Source organism: Saimiri boliviensis, chromosome 6 (genome assembly GCF_048565385.1).
Source record: "Saimiri boliviensis isolate mSaiBol1 chromosome 6, mSaiBol1.pri, whole genome shotgun sequence".
In the NCBI taxonomy this organism is placed as follows: domain Eukaryota; kingdom Metazoa; phylum Chordata; class Mammalia; order Primates; family Cebidae; genus Saimiri; species Saimiri boliviensis.
In genome coordinates, this window is record NC_133454.1 from 87624459 (window position 1) to 87636960 (window position 12502).

The following is a 12502-nucleotide window of genomic DNA, read 5'->3' on the forward strand; positions in this document are numbered from 1 at the left end:
CAAAGTAAGGACTTCCCAATAAGCTGGGCAAATTTCTGGGTGATGCTTGCTGCAATGGATCCCTTCTCAAAACCTCATGACTGGAAGGAGTTAACCTAACCCAGGCTTGCCTTTTTGGGTACAAACCTGTGACCCTGAGAGAAAAAGCCACATATCTGGCTGATGGCAGAACTACATCCCAGTATCCCCATCTCTGATCCTTAAGTTTTCATCAGTAAAAACCCTTTACCCCAAGCTTAATCCCCATCTCTGATCCTTAAGTTTTCATCAGTAAAAGCCTTAACCCCATGGCTGCTTAGCAACTGCCCCCCAGCTGCTCTTACCCACCATAAGCTCTCCGCTGCTCCCTCACCTGTCTGAGCAACCAGGTGTGTCCACCCACTCCAGACGGCAGTGACATTTTCATTCTGGAAACAATGTGCTTCTATTTTCTGAGGCACAGGAAGGAAAGCAGCCTCAGTAGCCAGTTGCCCATGCTTGTTGCTTCCCCAAACATACACCTCTCCAGCATCTTAAACACACAGAAGGGGAACAAAAGAGGCGAGGGAACATTAGTCCAAAATGATGAGAAATAACAGAAGTCTAAAAAATAAGTGGGTAAAAGAAGTTGTTTTACACTTACACTACAATGTTGAGTGGAACCAAAATTCATGTACGGCATAATAACATATTATAAGTTTTTTCAAATTCTATACATAAAAAACAAGACCAAATGTTCTTAGTAGTTTAAGAAATAAAAATGTATTATTTTTCTTTTCATTTTTTCATTCAACAAATATTTATTCAGCATCTACCATGTGTATGAAACACATTTCTCTATTTTCTACATTTTTAAAATATATGCTATACTAACTTTTGTCTGGAAAAAACTGCTTTAACTTTTCAAAATAACAAGTTAAAAGATACACTGCTTAAATTTTTTAAACGTAAGATTATTTCACTGCATGCTCTGACTAGCAGAAAATATAATGCTGTAGAATCACATCTGAATAGCACTTCAGCATGCTTTAACCTCACAATAAATCCTGTGATATAAGCAGGAATGTGACTGACTGACATTGTGATTTAACAGAAAGAGAGCAAATTCAGAGTCAAGTGACTCTGGCTTCTATTCCTGGATCTGGTAACTAGCTATTGACCTTGGACATATCACTTCCTCTCTAAGCCTTAGTTTCAACAGCTGAAAATTGGAAGGGAAGGCAGTTGGTCTAGAAGGGCAGACGATATGACTGAAGACACTGGTAACAAGAATAACTGTTAGGTGACTGTGGCAAACCAGAGAGCACATGCCTATCTAAAAGGCATTCACATTCAAAATGTTTTGTAAATGAAAGCTATACAAAACGGGGCCATAAGCTATAATTTAGACTATGCCTCGTCAGTTTATGACTCCTCAGCTTTTCCAACCCTTATAATCTAAGAATCTACAACTGCACTATCCAATACAGCATTCACCACCTACAAGTGGCTACTAAACACTTGAAATGTGGCTAGTCCAAATTAAGATACATTGTAAGTGAAAACACACAGTAGATTGCAAAGACTTAATGAAAAAAGAGTGTGGCTCATTATAATTTCATATAGGTTACGTGTTGAAATAATACTTTGGATACACTGGGTTAAGTAGATACATTATTAAAAATTAATCCCACCTGTTTCTTTTTATTTTTTGATTTGTGGTTCATATTATATTACTATTAGCACTGTTCTAGAAGATAAATTAATTAAGGCTGGAAGATGTTAAATTACTTTTCAAGATCACATGGTTAATAAGGAGTCAAGTAGGGACTAGAGGCCAGGTCTTCTGCTTTCACTGCATTTTGTAGCTTCCCAATAAAGCTTTATAGCATTACTTGCCCTAGGGCAGTCTAGTATATAACCAAAAACGGATGGAAAGTCAAACAACATCATTTAACGGCATTAGACTAAGGTTCAGAAGTCTCCAGTTCAAGTTCCATCTGCTACCAGATCACTGTTTGACACTGGGCACATTCACATTCTAGATCTGTTTCGTCAACTCTAAAATGAGGGAATGTAAACCAGTGAAGCCTTTTTGTCACTTGGGTGACCCTGCAACACTGACATTCTGCAGTTCTATGAAGTGAATTTGGTGTATTTCATTCCCAGAGAGAGGGCAACCTCCTGAAGTTCATCAGGGTATGCAAAGTATAAAGATCTCTTACAAGATAGCAAAGAAGCCCCCTGAGCAAAGTATCAATCCATTAAGTGGACAGGTGAGCTACAAAGATGCCACTGATGATGAAGCCTGTGTAAACGACTTCACTTACCTGAGTATATCTAAACCACCTTTTTGAAAGACAAACCGTCTTCCAGATGAGGATCATTATGCTGTTACCGCAGCAGATAAAATTAAATTCTGCTGCAATGCCAATTAGTTACATAATCTACAACCACTCCAGAGAAAAGGTCTGAAGACCACTGAAAAAAATCCAATGTGTAACAGCTTGAACTAGGTGAAGAATGAAAGGGCTAGTAATTTTTTTTTTTTTTTCTGAGACAGAGTTTTGCTCTGTCACCCAGGCTGGAGTGCAGTGGCACAATCTCAGCTGACTGCAACCTCCGTCAGCTGGGGTCAAGTGATTCTTCTGCCTCAGCCTCCCAAGTAGCTTGGGTTACAGGCACATGCCACCACTCCAGGCTAATTTTGTATTTTTTAGTAGAGATGGGGTTTCACCATGTTGGCCAGGCTGGTCTTGAACTCCTGACCTCAAGTGATCCACCTGCCTCAGCTTCCCAAAGTGCTGGGATTACGGGTGTGAGCCACTGTGCCCAGCAGGGCTATTAATCTCCACAAGTTTTAGCTCACTTTCGAAACATCAAAAACCATTTCACTTTGTGAATATACTAAAAATTACTAAATTGCATACTTTAAATGGTGAATTTCTTATATATAAATTATATCTTAATAAAAATATTCAACATCTATATATAAAAGACACCATAATAAAAGTGCCCCGCATATGAAATAATAAATTTGTTACCAACAAGAATTTTTAAGAAGTTGATGTTGGCAAGCAATTAGACAAGCTCTAGGTTTACATAACATCAGTTGTTTCAAATTAATTAGAACAAAAGAAAAAGAAACACCTTGTAGTGTAGTGTACTTTTATTCTCAGAAAAGAATGCCTTCTCCATCCCTCATTGACTATGGGGTATGAACACATGACATCTCACCCTAAGATCTCCAGTCCTTCCTCTGTAAAAGAAAGGGAGGGACCAGATACCCAGTGGAGTCCCTTATAGCTGGCATTCATTTCAACTCAACACTTTTAACAAATCTTAATATATAAATCTACCTGATATGAGACACAAGTTAAAAGTAGATGCTTTTTTATTAGTTGTTTTGAATTCATTAAGTAACAAATTATCTGCAGCTCAGAATTTGCAAAGCATTTAAACTCTCACATTATGGCTCCTACGCTCTTGAAATAACTTAGTTGGACTGCATTGCAAATTTGATGTCAAAGAATGCATATAGCCATTAGTTTACATATATTATGGACACACGTGAATTTCTACATAAAAACATTAAGTATGGAAGTCCCTCTTATTTGATTAAAAAATAGAATACATTCAACTGTGAGGTCTTACCAAACACAGTATTATAAATCTCTCAGATGTATAGTCTCCAGTCTACCAGCAGGGGTCAGGGCAATGTGGGCCAAAGAGAAGGGATAACTCACTTTCAAGAAAATGCTTCATTGCCTTGGAAGGAAAAGTCACTAGACAGTTTATACTATATTGGCTCGGTGTTTCAAATGGAAGGATGAATGCACAGCCAAAGGGAGAGATATAGCGTAGGATTAAAAAAAGCTAAGATAGAAAAACAGATCAAAGAGATGAATTAGAGAAATTAGAGAAATATAGAGAGAAATACATAAATTAGAGAAATATATAACAATATAAAATAGATTCACAAAAATATATATCTAGAGTTAGATATATAGATACATAGATAGATTAGATGTTAAGACACAAAGATGAAAGATAAATAAAACAGATATATAGGTAAACAGAGTAGACAGATAAATGGAAATTGATCAATGGATTAGAAAGACATAGATGGATAAAATACTTTGACATTAGACAGCTAATGAGTTTACACAGATAGAGAGCTTAGACAGTTATAATACACACCAAAATACCAAAATAGATTAGATGGATAAGACAGTAGCTTCTGCCCTCATAATCGCAGGTATACGAGAAAACTACAAAGAACTCATGATTATATAATACACTGTGTTATCCATATATGTTATATATAAATTTACTGTCGATTATATGATTTGACAACCACCATTACCCTAAGAGGAAGACATTATTATCCTTACTGTGTAGTTAAGAAAGCAACCTCAGATGAACTGGAAGTGAGCCTAAGTTTGCTGTCCATGCTTTATATGTATTCTATTTAATTCCCGTAACTACCCACAAAGTCTTTTACAGACAAGAAGATGGTCTCAGAAAGGAAAAGTAATTTGCTGAAGAGCATACCAGTGGTAGTGTCAGAATTCTAGCTCCAAAGTCTATGACACTCCCTCTGAATTTCAATATCTCTACTTCAGTCGGTCACATACAGAATCCTGAATGGCACGTTAAACTGTCACAGAGCTGGTACCTACCCGTTAATGAAGCTGAGTGGTCTGAGCCAGCAATAACACACACTGCTTTAGAATTCTCTAGACCTACAAAAGAAAAAAATTTCTTTTGAATTACATTTATAACAGAACAAAATGGGCAGAGAGGGGACTCTCAGCCAGCACCACCTGGGTGTGGGAGAGACTCAGCCAGTGAAGGCAGGCCTGAGTCAGCAGCACTGGCCAAGAAGATGGCTGGCACTGTAGGGAGCCTGGTAACACACCAGGGGATTGAACAATCAAGTAAATATATTCAGGATAAAGGAGCCAGATTCATCACTCCCAAAGAGGGGAGGAAAGGTATAGACATGAAAAGAGGAAAGGCTAGAATCAATCATGTAATACTGAATAGTAATTGGAAAAATCAGTATAAATTCATGATTTCTAGTAGAGATAAATACATATAGGTGTGTGTAAGTAAAAATGTGTGTGTGTGTGTCTGTGTGTGTGTGTCTATTTCCTAACGCTAGCGGTTGAGTGGGTCTAGAAACAATGACATCTCATACATTCAGCTGCTATCAGATGCAAGCACTTAAATAACCCCAAGCCTCCTAAAACACACAGTCAGAACCAGATTTTGAACTGGGCTCCTTTCTCCAAATTCAGCACTTTTCCTTCCTTAATTACACTGCTAAAAGTGGAGACAGACTGTGCTGACATGCAGTCTAGCATGCAGATAGATGCAGACTTATTCCGTAACTCTTTCTTCTGATACTTCTTTTTAATTAATCACTGTCTTAATAAAACGGCCCTCACACCTTCAAGTGTCCTCCGGAATGATAACACGACAAAGCAGATGTTTTCACCCACCTTCACCAGAGAGGAAGTACTGAGCCCCTAGTGGCCAGGTGAGGAGGGGACAACCAGGGTTCCAGCTCCAGAACCTTTGGCAATGAGGTGACTATGGGAGGACGAAAAGTGAAAGACTTTGAGGACTAGAAGTTGATGATCCAGGCTAACGTCTCATCAGAAAATTTCCCAAACCAACTCGGAATCTGAGCTGTGCCCCACCCAAACAGACGCCAAACAGATTGTTTAAATAAAATAAAATAAAAAACATTTTTTCCTACTAATAACAGGTCCTGTGCTAAAATATAGAGCAAAATGACACACAGTTTCCACCCTTTAAAAGTCCATAATCTTTAGCATATGAGAAAACATACAGACAATTCGTAATAACACAATCTATTATGCCATCCATGCATGTGAAGCTAATGCAGTAAAGGCTAGAAAAGAAAAGGTCTTTACTGAGAAAGGTGTATCTGAGCTAGGCCTAGAAAAATTTTTTCCCAGAGGAAACACAAAAGAAAAGGCATTTCAGGCAGAGGTAACAGTTTGCCCATAAGCACAGAGAAATGAGAAGGCAGGATAGGCCAAGGGAGAAGTGAACACCTTGATGAAGAAAACAAAAATGTCTGAGAAGTCTAAGTTTATATTATACATGTTTCTAATGTCATATGAAGTGGACTACCTGTCCCATATCCTATGTCTCCTTCTCCTTTCTCAGAGTACCATCCCCAGCTTAACCCATGGTTTTCAGGGAAGCTAAGCCCACCCCTAGCTGAAAGAGAACACCTCTAGGACTTAGAAAAATCCGAATGATCCCAACACTCAATTACATCACTCCCATTGCAACTCACCCTTCCCTATTCTTTCCCCACCCCTTCCTATCACCCTCAAAAGTCCCTGCTTTGTTCCAGGTGACAGAAGAAGTAGTTATGAGTCTCCTGCATGAGTTTTTCCAGCCAAGCCTTGGTAAACTGGGTCAGGAAGTAAAAGGAAAAAAAGGGAGAAGAGTAGGAGATGGAGACATGGTGCTGTCTACAGAGGGAGAAAGGAGAGCAGAGAGAAAGAAAGAAAGACAGACAGAGGAAGAAGGGTAGGGGGAAAGGGAGGAAGGAGAAAATACAGACCAAATAACCAACAGACCTATGGGCAAAACACATACTACCTACTCCTTGTATCTTCACATAGCAAGATTTCCTTATGGGAACACTCCTGGCCCCCCTGTCTACATCCTCACTCACTCCTGCTTCCTTTTTGGGAGAATGAACTGGCCATGCGAGGCACAGTCCTCCTGGGTTCCCTCTTTGGGGCATGCCTGCCTGCAGAAAGGGTACACCCTCATATCCTCTTGGTCAGGTGTTAAGTTTAGCAGGGCCCACTCTATGCATCTACCCCCGTGCTTGGTGGGTAAATTCAGTCTGAGATTCAGAATTAGAAGCTCACTACGATGATATACTGTCTTCGAACCCCTAATCATGTCTTCCAACCTAGGTTTTAAGAGTTCTAGAGTTACCATTTCAATCTCCGCCTACCTGACTTGCACCTATTCCTCAATGGGCTCCAAATTCTGGCAGCAAAGAAGGTTGCTTCTACTGGGCCCACAAAAAATGCTAGCAAGACTAACAGGCCAACTAATAGAAAAAGTTAGAGAGATCAAGAAATAACAAAATCAAAAATCCCTTTAACCCTCTTCTGCATGTCTATGTCTCCACTTCCTGACAAAGAACAAATATAGGACTAAAGAAATAAGGGTCTCACCTGTCACTCTGCTCGGTTCCTTTGCTGTGAAAAACAGTGGAAGAGTCTGCCCAGGGCACAACCGTCGTCCACGTGATGCCAAACCAGTTCCCCACTGGAACACGATGCCACGCACTTCCCAACAGAATGGAAGAGAAAGCAGACAAGATGCACATCAGGATAAGACTAGATTGCTCTTTGAACCTCACTGCTATGAGAAATTCCCAATTCTGTCTCAATTAATGTGAGTGTTACGGAGAAGCTCAATTGCTTCAAGAGGTCCTATAACTGGTCACATGGATTACCACCTAGCCAATCACAAATCCAGTCTTCAGGACAGACTAAGACCATCAAAGTAAATTCCAATGCCACATAACTTCATACAAAAAGTTCCAGGATACTCCTCCAGAGTCAAATCAGTGGAATGACACCTTATTCATAATTAATCTGAAAAGATAACTCAGACCCCAGACATAGCAGAAAAGAACCTTGAAGATCATCAGATCCATTTTTCACATTTAATAGAGGAGAAAACTGAGGCCCTGAAGAGAGGATGTGATTTGTCTCCCCACACAGGAAGGTAATGGTAGAGAAATGCCAGGACTCAGCTCTCCTAACATCTAATGTAGTACCCTTTCCACAACACCAAGATGAATTCAAAGGTTCCTAACTGCCAAATAAATTCAAATGTAGGACTGCAAGATAGCTTCTTAATAGCCATGATTTCAGTGGAATGGCCTTTTACTTTCATGCCCACTGAATCTATTCATGTACCTATGTTCTGAATCTCATACAAATGCAAAGATGAAAGTCTAGATTTTTGGTCTATAGTTAGGTGTGTGCAACTAGGATCCATCACTCAAAAGCAACATTACAGTCCTGCTCCTTTGAGAGTATCCTATAAACAGCAGTCCTTTTTCAGGCTGTAAACTGACAAGACTGTTTTGTAAAAATAAGCTATGACCACTGAGCACAATGTGAGCAAATCACAGTGTGGAAATGAAAACTTACAATCTCTTCAACAAAAAAGAGGAAAAAAAAGGGAAAAGAAATTATAGATTAAAAGAGACTTCAGATAGCTAACAAGAGATTAATATCCAGAATATATAGAGAACTCCTAAAACTCAACAACAAAAAGAAATAACTCAACGAAAAAATGGGAAAGAAGTAATTCCAGCACTTTGGGAGGTTGACGTGGGAAGACTGCTTGAGACCAGGAGTTTGAGACCAACCTGGGCAATATACTGAGACCTCATTTCTACAAAAAATTTAAAAATTAGCCAAGCATGGTGGTGTACACCTGTAGTTCCAGCTGCCCAGAAGTCTGAGGTGGGAGGATCACTTGCACCTGGGAGGTGGAGGTTGCAATGAACCATGAACACATCACTGCACGCCAGCCTAGACGACAGAGGGGACCCTATCTCAAAAATACATACATCTACATGTGTGTGTGTGTGTGTGTGTGTGTGTCTAAATGTGTGTGTGTGTGTGTGTGTGTGTGTGTGTGTGTGTGTGTTGGCATGGGAAGAACTATGTCCTCATAAAACTCAGGTGTTAAAACCCTAATGCCAATGTGACTAGATTTGCAGATAGGCTCTACGGAATGTAATAAAAGTTAAAAAGGGTCATATGTTTAGGGCCTTAATCTAATAGGACTGGTGTCCTTAAAAGAAGAGGAAGAGACATCAGAGATCTCTCCCTCTCCACAGGCACACCCAAAAAAGGCCATGCAAGAACAGAGCAAGAAGGTGGTCACCTACAGGCCAGGAAGAAAAAAAAAAACTCACAAGAAACAAATCCTGACAACACAACAATCTTAAGACTTTTAGCCACCAGAATGGTGAGAAAATAAATTGCTGTTTAAGCCTCCCAGTTTGTCATGGCAGCCCTAGCAGATTAGTACTATGGTACATCCATACCAAGGAATACTACTCAGCAATAGAATGGAATGAATTTGTGATACACACAACTTGAATGAATCTCTAGGTGATTATGTTGAGGGAAAAAACTGACCTCAAAAGATAATATACTATATAAAACCACTTATATAACATGTTTGAAATGACAACATCATAGAGATGGAGAACAGAAGACTGCTTAGCCTAGGGCTAAGATGTGGATATAGGCAGGTAGAAGTGGATGTGGCTATAAAAGGGCAACATGAAGGATCCCTGTGGCAATGAAACTGTTCTGTATCTTGACTGTATCAATGTTAATATCCTCTTTATGTTACCATACTATAGTTTTGCAAGATGCCATTAGGGGAACCTGGGAAGAGAACACACGGGCTCTGTCCTATTTTTGAGGCTGCATGTCCATCTACAATTAGCTCACAATAAAAAGTTGAATTTTTCTTAAGCGTAATGAATGCTAAGCCCAGGACTATCAGCACAGTGTGGCACTGAGCTCTTCCTCACCTCCTCTCTCCTTCCTCCACTCCACAACTGGACTCACGAAGCACTTGAGCCTCAGCTGCCACAGCCAATTAGTGCTGTCCTTCAGTTCAAAAGGAGTAAGAGCAGAGAAAAATGAAAAGGGGAGAGATAAAAGGGTCACTGTTCTCCCACATGCTACCTCCCTGCCCCCCTCAGTCCCATCACCCACTCACAGGACAGGAGACAAGCTCACTTGAAGCTTTTAAATTGATAAACATTAAAATCCATTAGGAAGGCAACACAATTCCTAGCGAAGAATATAAGCCTTAGGCTCCAAACCATCCCATGCTCTGATCTCAGCTCTACCCTACTCCCTGTGTAAGCTTACACAGGCACTTTAACTGTGCCTCAGTTTCCTAACATGTAAATTGTAACTTGCATCACTTCCTGGTTGTCAGATTTAAACGAAGTAATTAAATCAACAGCACCTAGTACCATACCAGGAACATACAGAGCTGGAAAACTTCATTTCCTTCTTCTCTACCTGCAGAAAGAAGTCTTTCCCACATGACTTCTGCCTTATGTTCTCCTTTTAATCAGAACCACAATGCAGCAGGACCCTTTGAAATATTCCTCAAGGAGTTTTTCTCCTAAGTTTAGTTTCCTCTTATTACAGACCTATTTTAAAAAGGGGGGCATGGGCTGGGCACAGTGGCTCACATCTGTAATCCTAGCACTTTGGAAAGCCACACGGGAGGACTCCTTGAGGCCAGAAATTCAAGACCAGCCTGGGAAACCTAGCGAGACTCTGTCTCTACAAAAATTCTTCAGAAGTTAGCAGGGCATGGTGGCATACACCTATAGTCCTAGCTACTCAGGAGGCTAAGGCAGTCAGACAGCATGGGCTCAGGAGTTCAAGGTTACAGCAAGCTGTGATCAAGCCACTGCACTCCAGCCTGGGCAACAGAGTGAGACCCCATCTCTAAAAATTATTAAAAAATTAAAACATAAATGGTCACCTGTAGCAGCTAACGCATGCCTCAGTCCAGCAGCAATACAAACAATCTTCTCTTTATGGAGCTGTCAAAGTAAAGAAAAGGATTTAGATCTCAGAACCATCCAACTACAAAATTTTATGTAATTTATACCCAAATGCAATGCAGTATGGTCCTCATTATGTGTCTCACTTGTTTAAAGCAACCACTCCCCACAACACTTCCACCCATAAATACCTCTATATTTATCCCTAAAAGAAAAAAATATATCTTTTAAAATACTATATCACAATACCACATGACAACAACTCTCAGGGCTGGGAGGCACTTACAAGGTCATCTAGTCCAAGAGTTAGTAAATGTTTTCTGTAAATGGACAGATAGTAAATATTTTATAGGCCATACAGTTTCTGTCACACTACTCAGCTCTGCCATTGTAACATAAAAGCAGCTTTCAACTATTCTTCAACGAATGAGCATTGCTGTGTGCCAGTAAGACTTTATTCACTAAGGGCTCAAAGTTGCCCAACCTGATCTAGTCCAATCCCCATCCAAAAATACCCCACCAAGTGGTCATCCAACCCCTGCCAAACACCTACCTCCGGTGACACAGGGATCGCCACTTCCCCAGGTGCGTGCTCCATCTTTGCACAGTTCCATTTATCTCTTTAGGTGGAAACAAACTTATCTGCCTGCAGCTTCTGACAATGCTTTCCAAATATTTGAAGACAGTTGTCATGTCCTCCCTAAGACATCTTGTAGTGGTTTTAAAAATAGGTCCTCAAATTCTCTGCTACTCCTCCCTTCAAGATGTAGCTTAATACCCCTCCCCCTGTGTGGGCTGGACTTAGTGACATGCTTTTAATGAAGAGAATGAAGAAGCAATAAGTGACTCAGAGACTAGGCGAAAAAAGGCACTAAGGCTTCCTGCTTAGCATCTCTCTCTCTCTCTCTCTCTCTCTCTCTCTCTCCCCCTCCCTCTCTCTCTCTCTCTCCTCTCTCTCCTCTCTCTCCTTTCTCTCTCCCTCTCTCCTCTCTCCTCTCTCCTCTCTCCTCTCTCCTCTCTCCTCTCTCCTCTCTCCTCTCTCTCGCTCTCTCATCATGCCTGGGGGAAGCCAGATGCCATGTCTGAAAAGTCCTATAGAAAGGTCCACATGGCAAGGAACATGAAACCATTAGGGCTTTATCACGTTTGTTTATTTACAGGTCCATGTAGATTGCATGCAGACCCAGCTAACATCTCAACTGCAACTTCAGGAGAGATCAGCTAAAGCTGTTCCTGAAGTCCTGACTCTCCAAAACTGTGACATAACAAATGTTTGCTGTTTTAATCTGCTAAGTTTGGGGTCATTTGTCACACAGCAATAGATAACTAATGAAGATCTTTTCTTTAGGCAAATATCCCCAGTTCATCAGCCATCACTGGGTTTCAAATGTCCCTCTCCTCCCGGTTTCTCTTCTCTAAATATGCTCTAGTTCAGGCATCCCCAAACCCTTTACACAGGGGGCCAGTTCACTGTCCCTCAGACCATTGGAGGGCCGCCACATACTGTGCTCCTCTCACTGACCACCAATGAAAGAGGTGCACCTTCCTGAAGTGCGGCGGGGGGGCCGGATAAATGGCCTCAGGGGGCCGCATGGGGCCTGCGGGGCCGTAGTTTGGGGACGCCTGCTCTAGTTTTTCAATCTTTCTCTTTTAAAGGAACTGTATAGCACCATCATAACCCCATTAGGGCTTATCACATTTTTTTGTTTACAGGTCCACAGTGTCTTTCTAAACTTTAGGACCCTCAAGGGCAGGATCTGAGTCTTATATACCTTTATGCCCAGGGCCTAAGCATCAAATGCACAACAAAACACAGCATCCCAGATGCAGGCTGACTGAGCTCTGGCCTTCCTTCTTCTGGAAACTATACTTTTGTCAATGGAGTCCACAATCAAATTAGCTTTTGGG

The 12502-nt window shown here is 40.8% G+C and overlaps 1 protein-coding gene across 14 annotated transcripts in view; it reads right to left on the reverse strand.

Moving 5' to 3' along the window:
- Positions 1–12502, reverse strand: part of SERGEF (secretion regulating guanine nucleotide exchange factor) — a 232384-nt gene that overhangs the window by 208914 nt on the left and 10968 nt on the right. For 12 of the 14 annotated variants that reach the window (XR_005579801.2, XR_012518121.1, XM_039470744.2 and 9 more), the window contains exons 5-8: positions 10573–10633; positions 7200–7313; positions 4641–4703; positions 353–511 (exon numbers count right to left, since the gene is read on the reverse strand). Coding sequence is in view for 12 of the 14 variants with exons in the window: in XM_039470744.2 (XP_039326678.2) it covers positions 353–511; positions 4641–4703; positions 7200–7313; positions 10573–10633 (397 nt within the window). In the remaining 2 variants the exon portion in view is untranslated. The remainder of the gene's footprint in view (positions 1–352; positions 512–4640; positions 4704–7199; positions 7314–10572; positions 10634–12502) is intronic. The other 2 variants (XM_074401186.1, XM_074401191.1) reach the window with 2 other exon arrangements.